The sequence below is a fragment of the Passer montanus genome, unplaced genomic scaffold, assembly GCF_014805655.1.
Source record: "Passer montanus isolate IOZ18808 unplaced genomic scaffold, ASM1480565v1 scaffold29, whole genome shotgun sequence".
NCBI classification, from domain to species: domain Eukaryota; kingdom Metazoa; phylum Chordata; class Aves; order Passeriformes; family Passeridae; genus Passer; species Passer montanus.
The window spans coordinates 10,037,084-10,061,943 of record NW_024367596.1 but is presented as its reverse complement, the minus strand read 5'-3'; the positions used below and the strand labels follow the sequence as shown (position 1 = coordinate 10,061,943).

Below are 24,860 nucleotides of genomic sequence, written 5' to 3'. Positions count from 1 at the left end.
TTTTTTGCAAGTATTTTTCTAACAATCTCTGTGGCAATCTGACAATCGGGATCAGAGGCCCTTTGCTCAGAGGTGCGGCAGCTTTTGAGCCGGTGCCCCCTCAGAGCAGCTGCGCCCTTCTCCCCATTGACAGCCACATCTGGATGCTATCAGGAGGAACTGGCTGGCCTTCTCACAACAAATACCAAGCACTTAGCAAATTGACTCCAGAAGTCGATGCTGGCCCCTTTCCCACTCTGTGTTTACGCAATGTGCAACTAACCTGTTGAGTCCGAGGTTTGTATGGAGAGCTGCTCTCTAGGTCGGCCAGGATGCTGGTCAGGGAGTCAATTTCTGCATCTAAACTGCACCGCCTCTCCTCAAGTGTCTTGCCACCAGGATTCACCTTAAAGAAGAAAGAAAAGTTCCAGTTATTCAAACCACTTGGCCTGGCACATGGTTTCTTACTGTCCTCACGGAGCTGCACCCATGCCCAGCAATAACTCTTGGGTTGCAGGGACAAACATGCTGAAATCCTGTAGCTCCCTCCAGAACTAACAGCAAGTCTCCATCTCACAGGAATTTATGCTGCTTTGGGGCTTTTCTTCACATATTTGCCACAAGGGTCCCATTGTGTAAAACTGACTTGGAGGATTAGCAATTCAGCAATCTGCTGCGAAGCTGAAGAGGCAAGACAATCCCCACACCGCGAGATGGAGAAGATGTGTTATAGAAGGATACCTGTCTGGAAAGACAAAGCTGGGGACAGGCTTGGAGCACCTGGATCCCAAGAGCATCTCTTCTGCCATGTTCTCATCTCAGGCAAAACACAAACAGAACAGAGCTACAAACCAAAGTAGCCAGTGACTATCCACGTGCACCTATTCTTATTTTAAATCAATTCTTGGTAGGTGTACCTGTCTGATTCAACACTTCTTCACAAATTTCATCTGAAAAATGAGCTCCTTCAAGAGGAGTGAAAAAGTTCAATCCATTTCTAGCAGATTGAATGTGAAGGGTGTGATTTGCAACAAGCAGTCACAAAATAACATAAGTAAGGTCCTTGTGAAAAGGCTTTTATGCAGGAAAGCCCATGCCCAGAGCAAATGCCAACATGCAGCCAAGGACCCTAATTCAATACATTTTGCTTTCTTTCTGCTTTCAAAACAGCCCAGTCCCATTTGTATCCAGGCTGGTAGGGACGCTCACTTGGAAGGCAAGAGATGTGAATTTTCACCACCACCACTACCCACCTCAAAAAGTAAAACCCAGAACTCAGTACCACAGCAGAGCATGCAACTTTCAAACCACTGTTTAAGGGCAGTACTGCAATCCCTGCTAGAATAAGCATTTTTAAAGAGGACTCATTCACATGCTTTGTTTTTGATAAATCAACCTAGTCCAACACCTCTAGGAAGGATCTTTGTTCTGTACAGCCCAACCCAACAGCAGGACCTCTCAACAGGACACAAAGTAGGTAAAGGCTAGGAAACATCCTCCTCAATGTTTTCAGTGCTTTGGGAACTAGGCAGCTCTACTAGGAATGGGAAATTTAAGAAAACCAGTTGAGGATCCATGCCATGGACAAAGTAGCTGCTAGGGGCTAGCCCCACTGAGCTAGGCCACCACCAGGGCATGCACAGAAACCAAAGTTCTTGAGCCAAGTGAACTATTACACTGAAACTATTTTCTCAACCTGAGTTATTTGTCCTCTATTCTTCCATGTCTTACTTATCTGCAAATCCCCTGGACAGGACAGAGTCTCTCTGTGTACATGCTACTACAGAGTTTGGTGCAGAAGAGTTCATTCAGAGCTTGACAATGTCAATAATAAAAATACTAAAGAATTACCTAACAAGTCACCTAATTTCAACTGCAAAAGCTGTTCAGACCATACCAGCAGACAATCCAGCTCTGTTTGCCTTCACTCTCACCAAGTTACTTCAATTTTCCAAGCCAGAAATTTGCCTTTTCCTTTGGCTCACTGGCTGTTCCAGATAGTTTTCATTTAAATTTCATTTTAGGAGCAGTCAATCATTACCTGTTTTAAAGAACTCCCTCGTCATCAATCTGACACATAAATGGCAAGTTGGTCAAAGAGAGATAGGCTATGCAAAGTAGGCAGCCTCTGATCTGCCAAACATACGTGCTGAGGCATCCATTAGTACCTAATGATTATTAAATCTTATTGGATTACAATGTATTTGGCTTGACTAATAAGAAAATGGAAGCTCCAGTGTGGTTTATGCAAGAATACACCATTTAAAAGGCTGAGAGTCAGGTTAGAAAATACTTACAAACTTGACTCCTCTTGCCTATTTTCATTATAGAGCCAAAGTCCTTCTATCCAAACCATTGTTCAAAAAAGAAATATTTTTCACAGGAATTAGCCCAGACCATTACTCCTGGCTAACTGCAGGCACCTGGATTTTTAAATCTGCAGAAGTACAACTTCTTTTCCACTTCATGGCTCTTGTTTGGTTTTTCTTCATCTTCCAGTTGTTGGCCTGTAACTGCCACAGGCTTCTCAGACAGAAAATCTGTGATTGCTCCACTCCAGAGAATTTTAAAGCTAAGCAGCCAGAAGTCAGCCTGGAAAGGAGAGGGGAGATGCAAAGGGCATCCAAGGCCTCAACACGTGAGGTGACAAATCAAGCCAACGGCAGACCCAGGAATAACACTACAGTCCACACAGGACCTGCTTGGTACCCTGGCCCTGGAGAGAAGGGATGGTGGCAGATGAGAAGATCAGCCAATTTAATTTCTGCTTCTTAGCATTTCTGGGCCATATTATTCCCAGGTTCTCATTCCCCAGAACAATTATGCAATAGCTGACTAGCAAATGCTGCAGAACAAGTTATAAGGTTGTAAAAGTTAAATGTCCTTAGGAAACCTAGAAAAATAAAATAAAACAGCATAGAAGCATCTCTATTGATTCTGGGCTCTGATTTATCTATTCAATTAAAGCATAATCAACATAGATTAAGAGCCCAGCTCTAAAATGCAGGAACGTAATGCAGTGCAACAGTGCCAACAAATGACACTACCGATGTATGCCAGGGCCTACTGGGGCAGAAATGGACTTTAAAGGTATTTAAGAAATGGTAATCCTCACAAAGACAGGTTTCTGGTTACTTTTTCTTCCCCATCCCCACAAACCTTGAATTTTCCCTCTCCCTACAGGGCTCAATATTCAACCGAAGGACTCGCTGCGTGGGCAAACTGGAGCACTTGCAACACCAACTTCAGCAAGAGAGGGTTAAGCTATTCCTCTTCCCATGCTCTTTGTCATGACGTTACTATAAAAGTTTTATGATATTGTTCTGGAACAAAACCCGAGCGCCAGGTCCCAAGGCACAACAGGTTCGCACAGACGCGGCTCTGCTCCGAGGAGCCCGGGCTGGTTAAGCTCAGAGCCCCGCAGATACAAACACCGGAACCAGAGGGAACTGCTAATTCTATTTCTGTCTGGATTTATGGCATTGTTGCAGACATGTCGCTTTTGCGCCCCCTCTTCCAGCCAGCGGAATATGGAAAAATGGGTTTAAAAAGAAAAAGGATGCTATCTTTGGCTCAGCCAACGTGAGTTCGACAAAAAGCAAACGTAAGCCAACCCAGTCCAACAAATTACTCATGCCAGAGACTATCCACTCACGTGAACTTCTGCAACGCCTACACTCCTATCCCCTGGCTCAGCCTCTGCTGTGAGTCAAAAGAGAGAAAAACAGCAGAGAGCTTCACTGCTTGGCCTGTTTGTCTGCCCCTGAATTCCTGGTGTGCAGCTCAAAGCAGCTCTGATGCTAATCCACTCCTGAGCCCCATCAACTCACTCTGCTCTGATGAAAATTCACGTTACTTTTGCTAAGCCCACAACCCAACAGCAGTCAGTGGCACAGATCCCCACACCACTCCAAGGAACATTCATTACATAACATAAGCGCAGAGGTCAACACAGGGTCTCAAATTTTGCCTCACTGTGCTAAAAGGGTTGTAAGACTATTCACCAAGCTAAAAGACATGAGAAGCACAATGATTTCCCTAGATGTCACCTCTTCCTACAACCCTAGATCACCTACTCTTATCGTATTTTGCAGCTTTCAGCAGAAGAACAAGAATGCCTCTCGTTTAACCAAACCAGCTCCTTGCAGTGGGCTCAAAGAGAAGAATCTGGCTCCCAGATGTCCTTCCTAGCTCCTGCTCCAAATTCCTTTCCCTACCGAGGCCCAGCCATCTCTCTTTTATTCTGTTTTCCCCTCTCTCCATGCCGTTTTCTGCCTGGGCTGTAGCTCAGGCTAGGCATTAGCCCCTGAGATGAGAGAGGCAAGGTGGGCTGCCAGGTTGGCCTCTCAGCCCAATTTCTGGTGCCAGGTGGTGTTGCTGTGTCAGGGAAACATGGAGTGTGGCTTTGCAGCAGTGACCTGCTGACATGGGTGGCAGGTACAAGTAACTCCTGAGCCCCAGAGTGTATTTTCTACCAACACAAGGCAATGGCCAAACTCCTGAATACTTTGGATATTTGACTTTGCACAGCACAATTTTCCAGCTTCAATATCCACCATCTCTCCATCCACATCAAAAATCTTGTCTAACAGAGGCTGAGCTTAGCACATTTGCATGTTTCCTGAGTGCTGTGGCCAGCTCATCCTCTGAACTGTGTCCCTGGAAGGTGAGCTGTCATTCGTGGGAAATGTAGTGCTGGTTTATCTGTGCAGACACCTCCAAGACAGCAGAGTTGCAGCTAAACACACAACCTTTCTTGTAGCATCAGCTCATTTCACACACTGTGCTATCACAGGTCACTGATAACCTCCTAACTCACAAGTGAAAGACTGGAGATGAACACCATGGATATTAGGAAAGGTCACAGCTAATGACTCAAAACAAAGCTGGGAGCCCACAGTGCCTTCTGCTCCTGGTACATTGGTTTTAGCCTGAGGTGCTTGGGAGCTCTCTTTGAGCTGTAACACATCAACACTTTTTGCATTTACACATCCAAGAACAGGGAAAAGCAGAAAAGCCTTCTGGGGCAAAGGTAATAATAGGAACAAGTGGAATTTAGGCAAATCAGGAGTTGTGAGCAAGTAGATGGTAGATAAGGACTTCTGCCCTGAAAGGCTCTACTGTCATTTCCCCCAGTAAAAGCCAGTGAGCCACAGATGACTTAGTGGTAGAGATGATAAATTCAGTGCCCACTGCCTGCTTCCACCAGGCTCTGCAGGCTGTTGTAATCCTGGGATAGGCACTGAGATGGTGGGAAGAGCAAATAAAACAGGAGTGAGCCTCTCTTTTTACTCCATGGCCTTGGGCACTGGGCTTAGACAGAGATGCAGACAGAGCAAGAAGGATGCAGTTCTTATTTCCTATTTTAGCTGGGGACAGGTGAGGGACAGAAAAGTGTTTGATGTCAATAGTATCCACTGTACTGACAAGAAGAGACTGTGAGAAATGTTAACCAGGAAGAAGAAAGGAAGTGATTCAGTCTTGATACACTTCAGGCTGGGACTTGTGTTTAGTTTTTCTTTTTTTTTCCTTTCTTTGCACTTTCTCTAACAATATCACTGCCAGAGGCAAGGTTCTTTTCAGACACACACCCCTGCTACCTCGTCTCTTATTCATTCTTCTTTCCAAGGTCACAAAAGCCATCTAAAGCCCCAAAAGACATTGCAGTGGCAAAAAAGATGCATACTGAAGGGCATCTATCAGGAATATGAAGCACCCTTAAGAGTTGCTGTGTCTATTTTCCCCTAAGCCTACAGACAAGTGTAAACATTTTCTTTCAAATTCCCTAATGTAAATTCAAACAGTCCCAAGAGGCTGCCCCCCCACAAATGCACAGACAGACAAGAGCTGACTGCAGCATCCAGGGCAAGGGGGGTCTCAGATGCTTGATTGATGCCTAATCTCTGTTCCAGGCACCAAGGAGGGCTGGAAAAGAAGTCGTGCCCTTTAAAAACAGAATGATTGAGTCTTTTGAAACAAATCTGAAATGATGGAAGATTTCAGCAGATGTGACCACAGTGATTTCACCAGATGTGATTGTATCAAGGATCTAATAGAAAAGAACTTCCCTGCTGTTCCATCAGGCTGAAGCCAGGCCTGAAATATCCTTTTGAGTCTTTTGATGACATCAAGGATAAAAGCCAAAGGGAAGTTAGGTTTTGATTTATTTTTTCCCCTTGCTCTTTCATTTTTTCAGGCACAGAATAGTTTTACCTGGTTTGTGTTGCTGGATATTAGCAGGACCAAAGGAAAACACTTCAAAAGTTTAAAGAAGGCTGTTCCAAGGCACCATTTGGTGCCTCTTAGATGCCACTGTCATTTAACTGAGCAATGTTTCTTTGACTCCAGCCACTTTTGAAAATTCCACTGTAAAGAGTCAGGTCAGGCCTACCTGGAACAGGGCTTGAACGGGGTAGGGGTGCTCACCTACTAAACACCAGCCTATACAGTCCCAAAAAGGGCCAGTGAACGTGCCAAATATCTTCCCTTGGCAAAGCTCATACCAGCAGCTGTGCCACAACAAGCTGCAGAAGGCACACTGGCTGTGCTCAGCCACACCTACAACAATTAGTCTGGGGTAGCCACAGTCCCACAGTGAATTTCTCCAGTCATGGAAAACACAAATAGTACAGGGTACCCAGACTGAACTCCCTTCTGAAGCAACAAGGTGTGGTAAAGAACTGCACGGGCTTTCAGCTGGGGCAAACAAACAAGCAGATGAAGGAAAGTTATTTGCTAAGCATTGCTAGGAGACACCTTGCAAAACCTTAACGACTGATTAAAAAACTCACTGTGGTGTAAGAAGCTTATGAAAAGGACAAATAGTAAAAACATTTTTAAAAAGAAAAAATACAGATAAAGCAGATAACAAGAAAGCATGGAAATAGGAGGCATCAGTCTCAAAACAAAGGAAAGGGGGTAGGTGTTTTGTCACACAACACGCTGTTAAGCTGCAGAGCTATTTCTGCTGCAAGACACTGTGGTTGCTATGAGTTTACAGAGATTTCAAAAGCAGCAGGGGAAACTCATGGAAGAAAACTCCAAGACACAATAAGTATAAAATGTTCTGTGCTGTCCTTTTACATTTTTCTCTGGTCACTAGTCATTGATTTGGCTCTAGAGACATTCATATGAAGTCTCCATTTGTGCTTTCTATCCACCTTCTGACACCTGCTGGGAGTCCCATCTGCTGGAGGGTACATTCCAGTCTCTGCAGGTAAGCAACTGACCACAGACCCAAGTGCCAGGTTTGGCCCAACACCTGGAAACCCATTTCTTCCTTTCTTTTTGCAGAGACAACAGAAATTACAGCCATCTGCACTCAGCCTCCTGGGATGCATAGATTTAAAAAAAGCCAAGACTTTGTTGCAGTTATGAATCTGTATGATAATAAAGATTTATATTTCCCTAGAGATCAGTGTGACAGACACTGTTCACACAACACCTAGGAAACATCCTTGTCCCAAGGAGTTTATTGTCAACTGGATACCAGCCCTGGGAAGGGAATGCAGGCAGAGGGGTAGGAGCAAGGTGCTCAAACTCAGAGATACAACCAAGCTCGTCCGGGCCAGCAGATGAAGGCACTAATCCCTTGGGCCAAGCTAGCTCCTTAAAGGGCTTTTCATTCTTTGTATTTGCCATCCAAGACCTGACAAAACACACCAGGAGACAACAAACCCCTGTCCAAGCCATTCAAGCTCCAGCTGCCATTCTGTTGCAGGATGGCCCTGATTTCCCATGACATGGCTGGGTCTGAGCCACTGCTGTGGCTACCAACTGGACTGTGGGTCAGTGGGGCCCGTGGTCATCTTCCATCACTGTTTAATAAGCTCTTGCTCCCTGCTTATCTGGAGCAGGGCCCCAGTCCCAACACCAGCACATGGTGGGGCAGGATGCCACCAGTGTGGATGAGCAGAAGAGCAATCCAGGACCACATTCCCTTCCCAGCAGCTCCTGCCCCTAACACCAGAGGGATGATTTTGCCACAAACACCTGTGGCTAGTCCAGAGTTCTCAAGAACTGGCCATGGATATTAGATGAATGAGCAGAGATAAAATAAGGATGGAAGGGCATCACAGAAGTTTAGCCAACAGGATCCATGGCCTGGGGGTAAGCTCTGCTGAAACCCTGGATCAAACGCTAGCAGTGGATGACTGGTTGATTTGATGGGACATGGACAATAAACCACAAGAAGATCTGCAATATTCCCTGTCCCTCTGCCACCCCTGAGGACAACAGAACGAAATTATGCAACAGGAATAAAGAAGATGCAGCAACCAGCACTCAACAAATCCTCCTTGCAGCCCAGGAGTGTGCTTGTAGAAACTGGAGATGCCAACACAGAGGTTCCGTGCTGTCCGGTCCCCTCAGCCTCAGCTTGGTGTTACCCAGCTCCTGCTGCATCCCAGGCTGGCACCTCCACCCTGGGCATACAAACCTGCACCCAGCTTTTGTGGGTTCCTCACTGTTTTGTTTTGCTCACGGAAGGAAGTCCTGGAATTGTTAAGGTTGGCTAAATGGGGCTTTTAAAAGTGCAGCACTTCCCTGGGCCTCTACAACAAAAATCAGCAAAACAACAAATGTCCTTCAGCTGACCAGAGGATCTTCATGTTGTGGGCCAGAGAATACGTGGGGAAAGGTAGCCTCAGCACATGGATATAAAAGCAACAGGATGGATTTGATAAGGAACACTCAGGGGATGAAGACAGAGGAGGAGTCCCACGAGACAACATCTGCCAGAGCAGCAGACCTGACAGTCCTGAGAGTTTACTTAACATGTCTGATCAAAAGCTTTGGGAGTCTTGTCTGTGTTAAGTGCTACCAGATGCAAAATCAGCAGCAAGATGAGAAGTGTATTAATAAACTAAGGAGGCAAATAAAGTTATTTGAAAACTGAATGGGGAAGGTGGGGAGAGAAGGGGGAGTATAAAACCAGTTTATTTTTCCATTAGGGTAATTTAATATTCTCCAGGTGGAGTTACAATTACTCGTCCTTGGGAATTAAATTGAATTTGTGAAACATTCCTGTTCATCGGCAGAATATACAATAAGAACTGGGATATATAATTTTTTTCTTTACACTTTGGGCAGGACAGCACTACCTGTCTGTCCACAGGGCAAGAACAGCTGCCCATGAAGTTTTTTTGACCCAGCATGACTTTCACTGACTTTAACTAACTTTACAGCAGCAGGGAATATATCCCTTTTCTTTTAATTAATGCAATTACATTAGGCCTCATTATTGACAATTATGGTGACTGTTAAAAGTTTCCCCTTTCTTTGCCCAGTCTCCCACCAACTTAAAATCTGCTCCAGTATCATCACAAATTAATGTTTAATTAGCCATCAAGCAGAGCTGATGTTCCCCACAGAGCATTGCTGCTTACAGAAAAACTGAGAAATAGGAGAACGTAGCAGATATTTCATCATCTGCCTCCAAGGGGGACCATAACCAAAGAGCAGCCAATTACCCCAATACAGCTGCAAAGTTTAATCAATGTAGAAACCAGATATCTCATTAGGCGTCCCCTGCAATAATGGAAGACCTTCCCACTGCCTCGTATGACATGAATGTTACATTTTGAAAAGATCCACTGGTGACATGAAAGAGCAGAGACTCCATTCATCTTCACATCAGATCAGCCAAGTCCTGATTTTCATCTTTCCTTTTCTGGCATAAGAAGAGAGGTAAGAGGAGGATGGCATGTGTCTGACAAGCCCCAAATTACACACACCTGCACGCAAGGCAATCTGTCACACCCAGCCCCACGACTCTGGATTCTTATCCCAGAGGGGAAAACCACACCAAACACCATCTCCCACCAGGCACAAGGAAAGCGCAGAGCTGAAGGTGATTTTACTTCTTTCAACACTTGTGGTGAGCCTGGCACTGACATACTGTGTCCAGCATGGGAGGAAGCAGTTTAGGAACTTGAGACGCCCCAAAAAAGCAGAAAACAGCTGAAAAGGAGACACATAAAGGACTCACTTGGTTTGACCTATGAAGGAGATTGAGTAGCTCGATAGCAATAACTAAAAAACTAACAGTTTCACAGAATGAAAATGCCAGATACCACAAGACAGTCCAATCTAGCAAAACAGAAAAAGCACACAGCAGTCGGGAAGCCAAAGCTAGGGAAATTCCACTTAGAAATAACAGAGATACTCATTTATGTGCAATACTGCTGGCAATTAAACGTTAGAACAAACTTCCAAGATTTCTCCACCCCTTGATGTCTGCGGATCAAGGCTGGATGCCTTTGGTCTCCCTGGGTGACCAGGCAAAGCTTTATGATCTGCAATAGGCAGAAGGGCACAGCTGACAATTTAATGGCTCTGCCTGGCCCCCACCTCGACAGAGGTGAGAGAGAAACAGCTCTGCCAGTCCATAAAGATCTACTGACATCATCTTGTGTTTGCACCAGTTTAACTGGAAATTAAATTTACATGAACAAACTCTATCCCACACAAGACTGCATATTGTGACAGTTAAATAAAGAGCTTTTTAAAAGGCACACGTCTCAGGCAATTTAAATCAAAAAAGATAGGTTTTGTTAAAGCTACCAATTTCAGAAAATTAAGGTTGACTAAAACTGTTTTTAAAAACTCCTTTTGGAATTTAATCACATATTGGAAACCCATATGCAGCTGTTTGTGTCACCTGCAAAAAGACTGTATAAAACATAAGCATATGCTTAATTTTACACGTGTGCTTAAGTTCTATCAACTTTAATGAAGTTTAAGCATACAGCCAAGCTTCTCTGAATTTGAGAAAGCATTCATGAGCATGGGCTGTGAAGCTACTAGGAAATCACCAATGAGAAAAAAAAAAAAGTAAAATTAAAACTGGCTGGTCAATTTTCACAGCCTGAGTAAGCACTAGGTCCAGAAATTAAACATATAACATATTTCTGAGTTTGTTTGCTTGTTTTGCTGTAATAGGAAGGGGTGAGTGCCAAAATGTTTGCAAGGATTCCCACAGAACCTGGCAAAATGTCAGCTGAATGGATGTATAAAACTACATGAAAATCAATGGCTTGGGTTTGGCTTCTGAGGAAATGAATCATGTTAAAAATCTACTGTATGTCTCAAAGCTGAGAAAAGGAAAATCTGGACTCTGCCTCAGTCTACACATTTTTGGGGTGGTCAGTGGCTGCAGTTCATAGGGCAGGCAGGCCTCGGCTGGGCAAACCCCACAGTCTCATTCACTGAAGAAGGTTCTTGCCTTCACAAAATTTGAAATCTCATTTTCCAAACCATTAGGCCCACTTCTACATTCCCTTCAAGGCTGCCAGATGTGTGTCTGGTATTGGATTTGGCTGGCTGACCACAGGCTTTTATTTCTTTTTTAACAATAACTGTCTTTTCCAGACACCTTACGTCCTATACATCTCCTAAGTGGGAGCCTCAGCTGAAGAAAAGGGACCCAAATCACACAGAAAGCTGAACAACTATTTGTGCTGCCCTAAAATAGAATCCACTGTGCAGATCCCTCCTGGGTGAGCTCCAAAGTTTGATATTGTCCACAAGCAGATAAATGAACGTAAAATGCTGTCTTTCAATCAGAAATCATGCTTCAGAAAAGCACACATTAGACCCCAGCACAGGTGAGACCTCAGGAAAAGAGCATTTAACTGTAATTCTGCTGGGGCAAACATCCACAGAAGCCAAACATCTGCACCTGAAGTGTGTTCCTTACCTACATGTTTTAAGAGGCTCACCTGACCTCAGAATGACCACACGCTGCTCTCTGAGGGCAGCCCTACCACCACCTGTGGGACACCCCAGTACCTGCAGACCTCAGCAGTGGCATCCTTCAGGAACACACAGAGAGGGAACTGCAGGGCTGGACTGGAGGAATTTGCAGAGCTGGAGACAGGGGGAGGAAGGGGCAAGCAACACAGGAGCTGAGGAGGAAGGCCAGACCTTTAACACGACAAGATGTGAGACAGTTTCCATGGCAAAAGAGAAATGTGGAGATGGAGAGGGAAGGAGCTGTGCCTCAGGACTGCTGCATGAAAGGAGTTTGTAAAGCACCTTTGTCGCTTACTGGCTTCAGCAACACTTGGGAGTTGCTACAGCTTCCCCAAACATTTATATTTTACTTTTCTCACCATTAAAACCAATACTAAAGCCATCACATGATGTTCTCCAGATGCTTTTCCTTACCTGTTGTGTGTTAAAGCTAATTAACATCCTGCATTTTAATCAACAAATCAAACGGGAAAATACAATTGTGGAAAATGGTCCTTCAAAGATGGAGTTTTATGGTAGCAGACACTAAAAATCATGTCTGGAACAAATTCCTTCAGCTCTGGCTGCAACATTTCTCACTGGTATTTCTACCATCTTCCAACTTGCTCAGTCACTGTACCACACACTCCTCACAGAGGCAACATTTTCTAACAACAAAACCACCCTCCATAGCAGCTGAAGCTGTTTTTCACCAGTGATGGAAACTGAAAAACAGAGACAGGAACCTGCATTTCAGCCACTTCCATTCTTGGAAATTAGATGCTCTCACAACTTCTCCATATCCACATCTCGTTGCTGCCAGATAAAATTTTCATCAAAAATAGAATGAAGTTTGCCCTACTCTTTGAAAAACTCCAGGGCTCTAAAACCGAATTAAGGCCACAACTGGATTCCCCAAGCAGTAGAGTTCTATTTCCTTTTATCTTGTTTGGCCAAAGCTCCTTTCTACACTGCACAGCATCAGAGCACTTAAAGCACCAGACCAAGGTGGGAATCTGACTCTGCTCTCTCACATTCCAGACTACCACCATGCCCAAAATGCATGGAAAGACTGACTTTCTAAACCACCTTTTCCAATCCCAGCCAGCTTCAAAGAAGAGGCATAACAATTTGTCTGCTGCAGTTTTTAGCATTCCTTCTTATTACTGGCAGTCTGTTTTAGTCTTGCTGCTGCATTATGGTTTGCTAATGCAACACAGGCTACCCAGGATTGTAGACAAGAGCAACCCATCTTGAAAGAGATTTTTCCTAGGACCTGTTAATCCAACAGCAGACTTGAACAGCACTTAGATATGAGAAGAATGGAAAGTTCTTCTGCACTGGTCATGTTATCTCACTCTGTCCCATCACACAGCTCATTGCTTTGATAGGAGAATTCCTACATCCTCATTATCTTTTTATTTTCCCTCTGCTTAAATAATTCTACCTTAGATAAAATGATGTATTTGCTTGCTTTTGGTCTGTCACCAGCCAAGCTGTGACAGAATAAAATTGCTTGCTTTTTCTGCATTCTCTCCATGCCTCCACTATTTCCACACTGATGTCTCTATTACCCATGGGTATAATACAGGTTACAGATTAAACTCTCTGCAGGTGCCAGCTGTGGCTGAGTCCATCATTTGCAGTGTGACAGCATCCCTCAGAGATGTGTCCACAGGACCAAGGAGATGCCCACCAGGGTTTGTAGTCTTGGCCACAGCACTGGGAGAGCACGGCCTTCTGTCTGGACCCAAGCTGGCACATGTGTCTTAACCTGGGATGGATTTACCTTGGTCAGCTCTGGCCATCATAAGCAGCAACATTTCTGACCTTTCTGGTTCCTCTCACGACTTTTTATTAGGTCCCATACCTGTATTTACACACGATCTGTACCAGGCTTTTGCTTTCTTCTGTTCCTTCACCTCATCACCTGCTGTATGGCAGATTATCAAAAGTTGCCCTGTTTCATTTCTAAAAGCATCTCCCAGCCTCAGCCACAGAGCTCCCCTGCCAAAGAAGGCACAAGTGCGCAGGTCCTGGCACATCCTGTGTGCTGGGTGACTGTATTAAACAATAACATAACAAATACATTAAATAACACAGTAATAAGCATGATGAAAATAATGAGCACAGTTAACTGTTTGGGTCCTTGCTTGCTTTGTAGTCCTTGCTGAGAGGTTCAGCTATTAAAGGCTGTGTTGCATTATAACATTGCCAAGATATTAATAGCCAGGCAGGGAGATGAATTGCAGGCTTACACTGCACAATTAAAACTTTTCCAGTTTACCCTTTCAGTAAAATTTGTGGTTTATAATAAGCATCTTTGTCTATTCTGAAGAGAATAAGAATTGGAAAGTTACATGGATGGGAACAGAGGTTCATTAAAGATTTAAAATAGAATGTGGTTTGGCATTGTAAAATAAACATGTGTATAAGATGGGATGCATCAAGAGCTGCCTGAAAGAAGTGCTCAGTGTTCCTTTTCTCTTGTGATCCTGGAACTACTGGTCATGCTATCCACAAAAAGGGAGGGAAAAGCAGGGATAAAATGTGCATGCTTGCTTCCAATAATGTGAAAGTCTGGTCTATATCCCCACTTATGATTCATTTCTCATACATATATCTATAGGGTGTAAATATATATATAAACACACATAAAAATGCATGAATTTTATCTCTCATGCATCCCAATATTCATCAACATATACAGATGTTATATTACTGATTTTTCTCACCCTAGAACCTAAAACCCCCTATTATAGAGCAAACACTTACTGACTTGTAGAGACCCAGTGAGCATTTAAAAATTCAGAAAACATATATGTTATTTGTTTAAGTCTAATTTAGAGCACAGCACATTCCTGTTTCTCAAGGAAGGCAGGAAGGAAACAGATAAAAGGCATTCCTACAAAGCCAAGATTTGAGTAAAAGGGTTAACATTACCAGGTAATTTATTTTTACTGTTGGACACAGCTTCAATTTAGATAAAAGGCAGATGCTTATCACATGGATTTTAATAAATCAGGTTAGAAGTCACAGAAATCTGTAAAAGCTGGATCTCAAATGGCAAGCAATGCACACAGACTGCATTTATTTACAGAATTTCTGGGAGTTACTGATCCCTCCTGGAGTCAGGCAGCCCCGCCAGCAGCGAGAGCTGCCCCGTGGTACCAACATTCCTTGCCAGCAAGCACCTACAACCAGGCCACTAATCCCGATGATTAACAAAATCTAGCACTAGAGGGAGGCTGAACACATGTTCTGCTCTCTTTGGCCTTTTCAGCTTCTCCACACATTAAAAGGCAGGTGGTTTAAAGCAAGCCCAGCAGCAGCAGCAGGCAGAGCCCATCTCTGAACAGGAGAGAGCTCTATAAGGCAGCAACCCCCAATGGCAAAATTCATACTCTTTCCTCCCCAGCTATACGCCAAGCACCCAAAATTCAGAAATAAATTTTTAGTCCTCCCCAGCTATATACGCCAAGCACCCAAAATTCAGAAATAAATTTAAAAAAAAAAGAAAAAACCCAAAACAATTCCTGTGTCCTGGCTGTTCCTTCAGGCAGTGAGTCAGAGCCCACAGAGGCACTGCCGCCGCCGCTCGCGGGGAGCGGAGTCAGACGGTGAAACACCTGGCAGCCTCTTCCCAGCAAGGATGAGGCTCTGCATCTATCAACACATTCCCACCTTCTCCCTGCACTGAGGAGAAGTGAGACAGGTCCCCCCGGAACAGCCCTGCACGCCTCCAGAACACGCTTCAGCTTCTCCCCTTCCAAAACTCCTTGGCAATAGGAATTCGAGCCCTTTGGCTGATTTCCTGCACATCACAACACAAATTTGTACAGGGACCCTGCAGTCCTGCAGCCCCTCCAAACATAGATGGCAATAACAAGAACTGGTATATAAAAATTCTTTATATTGCTCTTCATGCAATTATTTGAAGTCTGATTTTTTTCTTCACTTTAACCCCCAACCTAAAGCCACTTCTTCACATCTGCTTTGATGTATCCCAAATTGTTCCTATGTTCAGGCCCTGATGGTGTTTAGTCATTAATTTGCAATTATTACAGTAATGAGGCTCTGGGATGTAGCAGGCAGAATTGCTTTGGGACACAGGAGATCTCAGTCTTATTTTTAGCCTGCTACTGGTCAGCCTGATGACCTAGGCAAAGCACTTTCCCTGCTCCAGCTGCCTTACCAGGAAGAGCGTGGTATTTCTTTTGTCAAGTGTTTTGTGGCCTGTCAATAGAAACCACACTGATAACAGCTGGGGGTTGCTGGGAAAGAGGTGCCATCCCATCTCAACACAATCCTCTTGCTGTGGCAGCATCTCAGATCCCAAAAGACAATCAGACCCATCTGCAGATGCAGCATGTGCAGGTGAGTAGTAGAGATCTCTAAATGGATGTTTTCCCAAGGTGGCCCTTGGCAAGTTGGCAGCTGAGGGTCACTTCTGCCTTGAGCCACCCAGATCCTGCCCCAACATGAAATGCTGGGCTCTGACCCTCCCCTTTAAAGAGAATCAGTCATTTCAAAGTGATGGCACCCATGACTCCTGAGACAGCCTTCACAAGGATGGGGCTTGGCACAGGGACTGGCTTTTCACACAGCTGTGCAGCCCTGCCTGGCAAGGAAGGAAAAAATTGCCAGAGCCATCAGTGAGGGTCCCTCTCTGTGAGCAAACAGGGTGCTTGAGAGGTGGCTGATGAGAGTTTTTCACTTTGGCTTTCCCTGGCCTGGGCAGATGCCTGTTTTGAAACCAGAAGTCAAAAACATAATAAAAATCTGTGTCACTCCCTCCCAGATCTATCTATTTCCCTTTGACAAACAGTGATTTCATTTTTCTTCCCGTCCAAATTTTTTTTTTTCTTTCTCTTTCAAACTGAGCCCAGGCCAACGTGGCAAAAGGCTCTTTGCTCATGTCCTTATTTGTCAAACACGCCACCACCACGCCCTCACCACCATTCTGGGAACAAGTCCTTGCCTTCCCCCGCTGCAGCCAAAGGGGAACTTCCCAACACAACTCTCCCCCAGCCCAAACATACTCTTTTAAAAATAAATATTGCCTTTTCTTTCCCTTTTTTTTTAATTTCTAAAAAAAAAAAAAAAAGGCATTCCAGTTAATAAGAGTTTAAATTTCCTTCCCCTTTCCTCCCCACAGCCCTGCTGTGAATCCGAATATGACAGATCTAGATGGGAAAACAGAAATTACAAGAAAATGCCAGATCTATCACAAAGGTATTTTATGATCCAGCCCTCCTCTAATTTCCATCAGAGCATAAGTCAGATACTAAAGTACCTTTTTGGATCTGATCCTAAGTGGCCAGTTTCACTGTCCAAATAGAGATCCAGAGATAAACAGGTCTATGAAAACTGGGTATTATTTTAACTGCTGCTCTTAAGCTACAGCTTAAACTGTAATAATCTGTACAGCTTTCAGCCCTCTGGTAACAGTAACATACAAACTGATAATAAACTAAATATCCAGCCTGCTGTCCTCATCAACTTAACACCTAGTATAAAAAGCTTTACCTGGAGCCCCACAGCACACATACCTCATAAGCTGTCATCAGCACTTCACCATCCAGAGAGAAATTTCTGATGCAAAATGGCTGATTTGATGGAACAGAGGGATTTCAAACTCTGGACCAGGTCCACAGGGGCCAAACCACCCAGACAGCAGCCTCAGGTCTGGGCAATGCTCAGGAACTGGGTCTGCTGCTCCAGTGCTTACATTTACCAACGGGGAAACTGAGGCATGGAAATTAAATGGTCTGGCACTGGAGAGCAAAATCAGCCTCTTGGTGCCCAATACAAGACATGTTCACGAGATCCCTGATTTCAGACAACCATGTTCTCACAGCAGAAGGAACACAGACACCATTCATTCTGCTCCTTTAGCACAAGAATGCCTGTCCAGAGTTGGGAAAATTACTGAAATTACTGTGTTTGATGCACAAAGGCATTGGGCAGCTTTCTCCAGCACCACCTGCCCTTTTCCTTCTCTCTTGGCCTTTACATCTTGCTTCACCGTGACTTTTGCTGCTCCTGAAAGATAAAGAGCTGATCTTGCAACACAAAACCCTGCTGGCTCCTGACTTTAGCCCTGACTTTTGCCTGCTCCTGATCTCCTAAAAAAAAGGGAAGGGAAAAGGGAGAGGAATAGGTGATCTCTCTGATGACAGATGAAAGACAGGGAAAGGCAGGGAGCCCTGTTTGCTGCACAAGAGTACATTTGGGATGGCAACAGGCAGGACTGCTCAGGTACAATGCTAGGCTCACTTTCTCTGAGCAGGACAGCATGCAAAGGAATCCTGCTCTAACCAAGCTCTTGCTAAAACCCAACACTGAACACGGCTCCAGTCCCAGTTTCCCAAAGCCAGAGAGAAAGGGTGTGACACATAGCAATTCCATGAGTTCAGAGGGAAGGGCTGTCCTGCTGAGTGGCTCTACCAAGGAGCACATCCCTGTGACAGCCTCCAGTGGCTCAGGGACACTTCTGGAGCTATGGCAGGAGTGAGCTCCTTTCAATAAACACACCAGGCCCTCTCCTTGGGTGACCTGGGAAGAGGGAAGCCTGACCCTGAGGAATCCTGCGGGGCACCACGACCCCTTCCTGCTACCCAGGCTGCTGTGCAGGCACCATGCAGGCAGTGCCCTGCCCCTGCCAGGAGCCTGCTGCTCCACGGCTTCCCAGGGCACTCTGGAAGCTCCCCTGCTCCCACGGGGACCACTCTTCTCACAGAGATAAAAGACAGAACAACACTTGCTGGGGAATTACTTCATTCCCCCAAGGCTGGGAAAAGCCATGCTCTGCACTTGGCAATGTCCCTGACTGCTGCAGCCTTTCCTGGCAAGGGAGAGCACAATCCCCATTAACTCCTTCCTGCTCAAAGGCTGCTTCCAACACTGAGCCCATTGCAGGAAAAGATGAGGTCTTGTCATAGCATCTGAACACCTTGCCACAGGCAAGAGATCCCAGCAAGCCCAGGAGGGAGGGGAGTGTTTTGTTTTCCCCAAGGCACAAAGCACACAAAGTGAGTCTAGAGTTGGTGAGAGGGTCAGAAACCAAGACAAGTCCTTTGAATCCTGTTTAATGCCTGCCTGCTGGCCTACTTTCATGTTCAAACCCACCAAGGGATGCAGGACTGCCACAATCTTCCAGGGCCATCAAGGGCAGCCCCATGTCTGTGGATATGTGGTTACACGACTCTCAACAGCCTCAAACCCAGACCATGCTCTCTTTGTTCTCACTGCTTCTGACAGAAGGCTCTTCCAGATCTTTGGAGCCCCAGAGCCTAGAAAATTTCTACACACCAGCATGGAGGTACTTCTGGCAAGCTCAGCCTCTTCTGCTCCTGCACCAACGCCCACACAGAGCTGAAATACAGGCTTATTCCCCAAGTGTATTTCAAATTTGCAACCAGATTCATCCTCAGCCTTCCTTTTGTTCAGCTAACAAGACAAACGCTTCTGCTTTCCACTGGGAAGATCAGCTCCTCACTCCTTGATCACCTTGACTGCCTTGTCCCAGAAGTCTGAATGCATTCCTCCAGAATGTGCCTGAGCAAACCTAAACCTGGCACTCCAGGACCTGCACAAAAATGTCCATATCTTGCAAAAGTGCTCAAGGTCCGTCCATATTCGGTTTGGACATGCCAGTATTACTTGATGCATCTTAGAAGTTGCATTTTCATCCAGGTGGCCAATCTAGGAGATCCAAGTCAGCAAAAAGAGGGTGAAAAGGGTCTCAATTACATCACTGCAGCTTGGACCAGAGCTTATTTGCTTCACTTAATTTTAGTCATCTAAACAAAGCACTTTCAGGATCAGATTACTGCCCTAAAGTCTCTCCACAGTCCATGGAAGGAGATGGCCATTCCAGAAAACAATTCATTCTGGGAAGGTTCCACTCCCATCCGCCATCACAACGACATAAGGCAATTAGTCTTCTAATTCAAGCCGGATGGGAAAAATCCTTTAATAGCCCAGCAAGTTTTCAATGGAAATACTCCCTGCTTGGGAAACACAGCTTGCTAAAGCTGACTTCATTATTCCTGACCCATGATTTTTAACCAGAACTTTGCCACCTCATTTTATGATCATTCATTCATTTCCGCAATTTCTGGATCAGTTCTGCACAAATGACAAAATTATTGTCTTCTTACCTGTACATTGTAAGTAACATCATCCAGAGGGGGTGGGGGAGGAAAGGCACCTTGTGATGATGTGATGTTCCCAAGGTCATCCACAGGAGGGGGTGGGGGAGGAAGAAAGTCCCCTAGGAGAGAGAATGGGAGAATTTAAACTCAGCAGCATTTCCCCACATCATGACGTGGATGATCAGGAGGAACTCTACAATACTCTTAGCTCTGCCCATCAGTTTTGTGGCACAGGACATAACACATTATTTGACCATTAAATGCTCAGCTTCACCCCTCACTGCTTCAGGAAATGGCTACACAGCTCAGTAACACTGGCAGATGGTTTAGGGCTGCTCAGATTCCACAGCAAAAGGTGTTGTGCCACAAAGCCTGAAGGCACCAACAAGCAGCTCCACAGATCCAAGTCGCATCTCAAACCTACCACAGGCAACCACAAAACTTGCACTAATGAACACCCTGTGTCTAACCTTGCAATGGATCCCATGCAATTCACTTCCCTCATGTTAAACTATGCCAGCTCTTCTTGACCCCTATAAAGACAGCATCAGGTGCTGTCCAAAAGCAGGGATTTCCTGCTGCAGAAGACACACAGAGGGCTGGAGCTGGAGCCCAGAATCCAGGCCAGCCCATCTCCTGCATCCCTGCTGCTGGCAGGCAGACACATTCTTTGCATCTTTCTCTTCCTATAGGGACTTCACAGCTCCATGTGCAGAAGATCACAGGCTCTTCTTCACTGGGAAGATCACAGGCTCTTCTCAGTGACAACAGACACATGATGGGCCAGGTGCAAGCACACATGAATCCACAGACACATTCTTTGCATCTTTCTCTTCCTATAGGGACTTCACAGCTCCATGTGAAGAAGATCACATCCTCTTCTCAGTGACAATAGATGGGTCAGGTGCGAGCACACATGAATCTCCTCTCCTAACTCAGGATTTTTACAAGGGGGCTGAGGTACAAAATTTCTAGAATACAACTTGCTCATGTTAATCTTCCAGAAGTGCTGATGGGAAGACAAAGCAGGAAATACTGGCTGTGAAGCCATCCAGCTTAGCATAGAGATGGGAGGTGGGAGCAGAGAAAAGTTCTCCTTGAGAATTTCATGGGATGTAGGACCCCAAAGGAGAAAGAAAACAAGGACAAAGGAGCACAGGCTGCAGGCAGCAGGACACCAAGCTCTGAAAGCACCTCCTAATGGTGGGAAAAAAAAAGCATTTGCCATTTGCACTGGATTTGTCTCCAGGGAAGGCAGCTGCTTGCAATTTGGACCACTTTGGTATGATTTTATTTCTTCTTATGAAGATTGATGCTGCAAGTAGAGCTGTTTGCTGCTGGCTCTTGTGTGTGCAGCATGTGGGATGGAAGGTTTCAGATTAATAAAAGTGTGATATCTCACATATATAGGAACTGTTGCTTTTGGAAGGAAATATGAGCTCCCTACTTGACCCTCCAGATCTCCATGCAGCATCACACTGCGTTCAGGCCAGCAGCCCTCAGCACCACCCCTAAATGCCAAGGAGCAGGCTCCAAACCACTCAGGAAGGTGCTGAGCCAAACCCCTGTGACCTGCAGCCTTCTGGGCCACCTATACCCAGGTTTAAAGCCCCGGGCTCAGCCCAGACCAGGCACAGCCACAGCTGGGCAGCACTGCCAGCACAACACTCACGCTCTCTGCCATGGGAAGCACATGGGTCTGCAACCCTTGGAAGTTTTTCTCTTCTATTTCAAATCACTCTGTGAAAGACAAAAACTTCCCCTAGGACTTTCAGAGATGTTATTTACCAGGAAAGTAATTTCTTCCCATTTTCCCCCAAATGAGCATGGATGGGACTCAAAAACCCCCTTCTGAATCCCTAAGAAAGTATTGTCCTAAATACAGATGCTCAAAAACAACACACTGAAAACTAATTTAAGACAATCATGTTGCTCCAATACATAAAATCCCATGAAACCCACTGGCTCATGCTATTATAGAGTCCAGGATTGATTTTTTTAAAAATTATGTCCAATAATATCTGCAGTATCCTCCTCATCGCCCTATAATTAATCCAATCTTTTATTTCAAATCATGTGAAATACAATACAAAATAAAAAGAAAAGTAGAGAGATTTTGAAATTAATATCTACGGGGTTAGTTCTAAAAAATGCTGGGATATTTGAGTGCTTCTTAAACTTTTCTCCTTTGCTCTGTAAATGACCCTCCAACAAGCCAACATGATTTTGCAAACAAATTCAACTCCAGCGAACACAGACTTCTCAAGATTATGCTTTAGATGATGTTTCTCAGTCAGTCCTGGCTCCGATGCCAAAGACTGATCTCCCTGCACAGCACATTAGTCAGACACTCTTGCTTTATTACAACCCTTCAAAACACCTAAGGAAAATCAAGGTAGAGAATGTGCTGGAGGAGATGAGACAGGGAAAGGGGCAGATTTTCTGCATAATCAGAAGTCTGCATCTAACAACGATTGTTAGAACAAACATAAACAAAATACCATTTTTGCCCCTTTGGAAGACCCACTTCTCTTGAAAAAAAAAAAGAAAAAACATTGGCAAGACTTTTCAGAAAAAGAGCAAAGGACAAGAGCTCTCTCCTAGAGTTTGGAAGAAAACACTTTTTGCAGTAGGAGACAGCTGGCTCTACCACATCCCAGCCCAGCTCTGCTGACTCCATCCTGTGTTAGATAAGCTGCTGGCTCCACTCTCCCCACAAGTGGGAAGGTTTTTAGACTGGGAAGCAGAGAGCAGATGCCTGATGAACTGGGGGGACCTTGCAGATGTTTGGCCTTTTCCTGGTCCTCTGTGAACAGATGGACCTTTCTCCTTCACAGCTTTAGTTATTTATTCTGCCACTGCGCCTTCCTCTTTCCCACACACAGCCACAGGACCCAGTGCTGTTCCCACTGCACTCACAGGAGAATATTCCCTTGGATGCAGAAGGGAAAGTTATCCCTGCATTATTATTATTGGCATTGCTGGAAGTCTCCCTCCAGCAGACAGGGAAGCATACAAAGACCAAAATCCGTGTCCTCAGCAGCACATGATTCTAGATTATTTGGGGAAGAAACATGTCTAGGTTTGAGGGAGCAAAAGAGAAAAAGAACCTGAAAGCCAGCTGACACTTCCTTCAGGCACAGCGTCCCTACAGAGCACCTCTGGGGCCTTCTCTCACCCCCAGAGCTTTGCAAGTCAGATTTCACTTAGATCTGGGCAAGCTGTGGGAGGAGGCAGGAAAGTCCATGTCCAGGCAAAGCACATCACTGTCCCCACTGCTGGCCACCTTCAGTGTCACAGAGAGAGGTGGGAGCCATCTGGGCAAGGGACTGGCCCTGGTCTGCACAGATGCACCAGCAGCCCCAGCAGAATGGGGCTCTGGGGTCGCCAGTTAACCATGGGCTGGTGGAGAACACATCCCACCCTGAGCATTCACCCTCTCCTGACTGATTTAACCAGACTGTCCCTCTGTGAATAAGGGATAAAACGGGCAAAAGGCTCATTAATATTGATTAGTGTTCAGCACCAAGACCAGCATTTTGGTTGACTTTCACCTGACCTCAACCTGAACACTTGGATGTATTTCAGATTATGAGAGTGACTGCACTGAGTTCTGTCAACAGAGAGGTATCAAGGCACCTCCAGAAAGCAATTTGTACTTCAAGGCAGGTGAAGAGACTTGCTTTCCAATGGCAAGTCTCTCCATGGAGGTAGGAAATCATACCAAGACGCAAACTGCCTTCAGCTCTTACAATGAGAAATCTCTACCTGTTATCATATGTTTAAGAGAAAACAGTCCTTGTTCCACCAGCTACTCGTTCCCCCTTCATACAGCTGTGAAGACCATGAGTCAACCTACGAAGGAGCTGTGCAGTGAGACACATGCCCAGCTCAGTTATTTCAGATACAGCAGCACAACGTGCTGTGAAACCACAGCCCTGAGCTCTTCCCTCAGCACCCGTGCAGCTCCTGCATCACCCGCTGCAGCCACCAGGGATGGACTGCCAGCCCTGTAATAAAAACCCCACCCTCGGGCCCACCCCGAGCAATAGAAAACTTGCATGTTGTAAATACAGGTAATTAGGCAGAAATGTGTGAGTCCATCATGGTTATGTTGGGGAGCAATAGCACAGCCACTGGCAGAAGTGATGCCTCCCTGACCTGGCTTCTGGCTTTGATCAAATCTGTGACATTGCAGATGCACTTGCAAGGTTTACCCCTCTCCGCCCCAAAATTACCCCTCTCACACATTGCAAGGAGCTTTAAACATTTCACTCTTACACTTTTAAGTACACAAATATAAAATTGTTCAAAGCCCTAACAGACACCTACATCAGTACAAACCTGTCAGGGTGAACAGAAACTCACAAAATTTTTGCCACTGGCTGCCTGATGCCTTCTGGGTACAAGTACAAGCTAAGAAAAACATCGTGTCTCTTGCAGCAAACACCATTCTCACTTACAGGCTAACCTTTAAAATTTTAAGTGCACTTCATTTTTTGCTGGATCAGGCTCATGTCTCAAGTCTTTGTTTTCAGGAGATATATCTGCCAGCCAACAAATGAACTGTAGCAGAGTAACTGCCTCCCTCCTTGACAGACACAGTTGTTTAGACATAAAGATTTGTGGCTTTGAAACTTAGACTTGAAGAAGGGCTCACATGCTCAGCAAAAGAGACTCTTTGGGGGGAAAGCATAGAGAAACATGAAAAAGCAATACACCGTAATTTTCACTGAAATATAAGTTAATGAAACCTATTAAACAAAAAAACTGGGCTTACACTGATCTTTCCAGATCTCTGGCTGACATCTGAGGACAATACATGTCAGATGCGGATTTCAATTTTCTCCTTCCAAGCAAAAATTACCCTTTCTGATTATAATCTTGATAATTTCTGATTCTGAAGCTGGTTCAGAATCAGTTTGAATCACCTGAGAAACACAGCTCAGACCTGACTCAGAGACCAGACTAAGCATAGTGATGGAGTGA

The 24,860-nt window shown here is 45.1% G+C and overlaps 1 protein-coding gene across 8 annotated transcripts in view; it reads right to left on the bottom strand.

Moving 5' to 3' along the window:
• LOC120504263 (LIM domain containing preferred translocation partner in lipoma) overlaps positions 1-24,860 on the bottom strand; it is a 336,133-nt gene that overhangs the window by 166,011 nt on the left and 145,262 nt on the right. For all 8 annotated transcript variants that reach the window (XM_039713605.1, XM_039713608.1, XM_039713606.1 and 5 more), the window contains 2 exons: positions 19,878-19,990; positions 263-385 (listed from right to left, as the gene is read on the bottom strand). In XM_039713605.1, the coding sequence (XP_039569539.1) occupies positions 263-385; positions 19,878-19,990 (236 nt within the window). The remainder of the gene's footprint in view (positions 1-262; positions 386-19,877; positions 19,991-24,860) is intronic.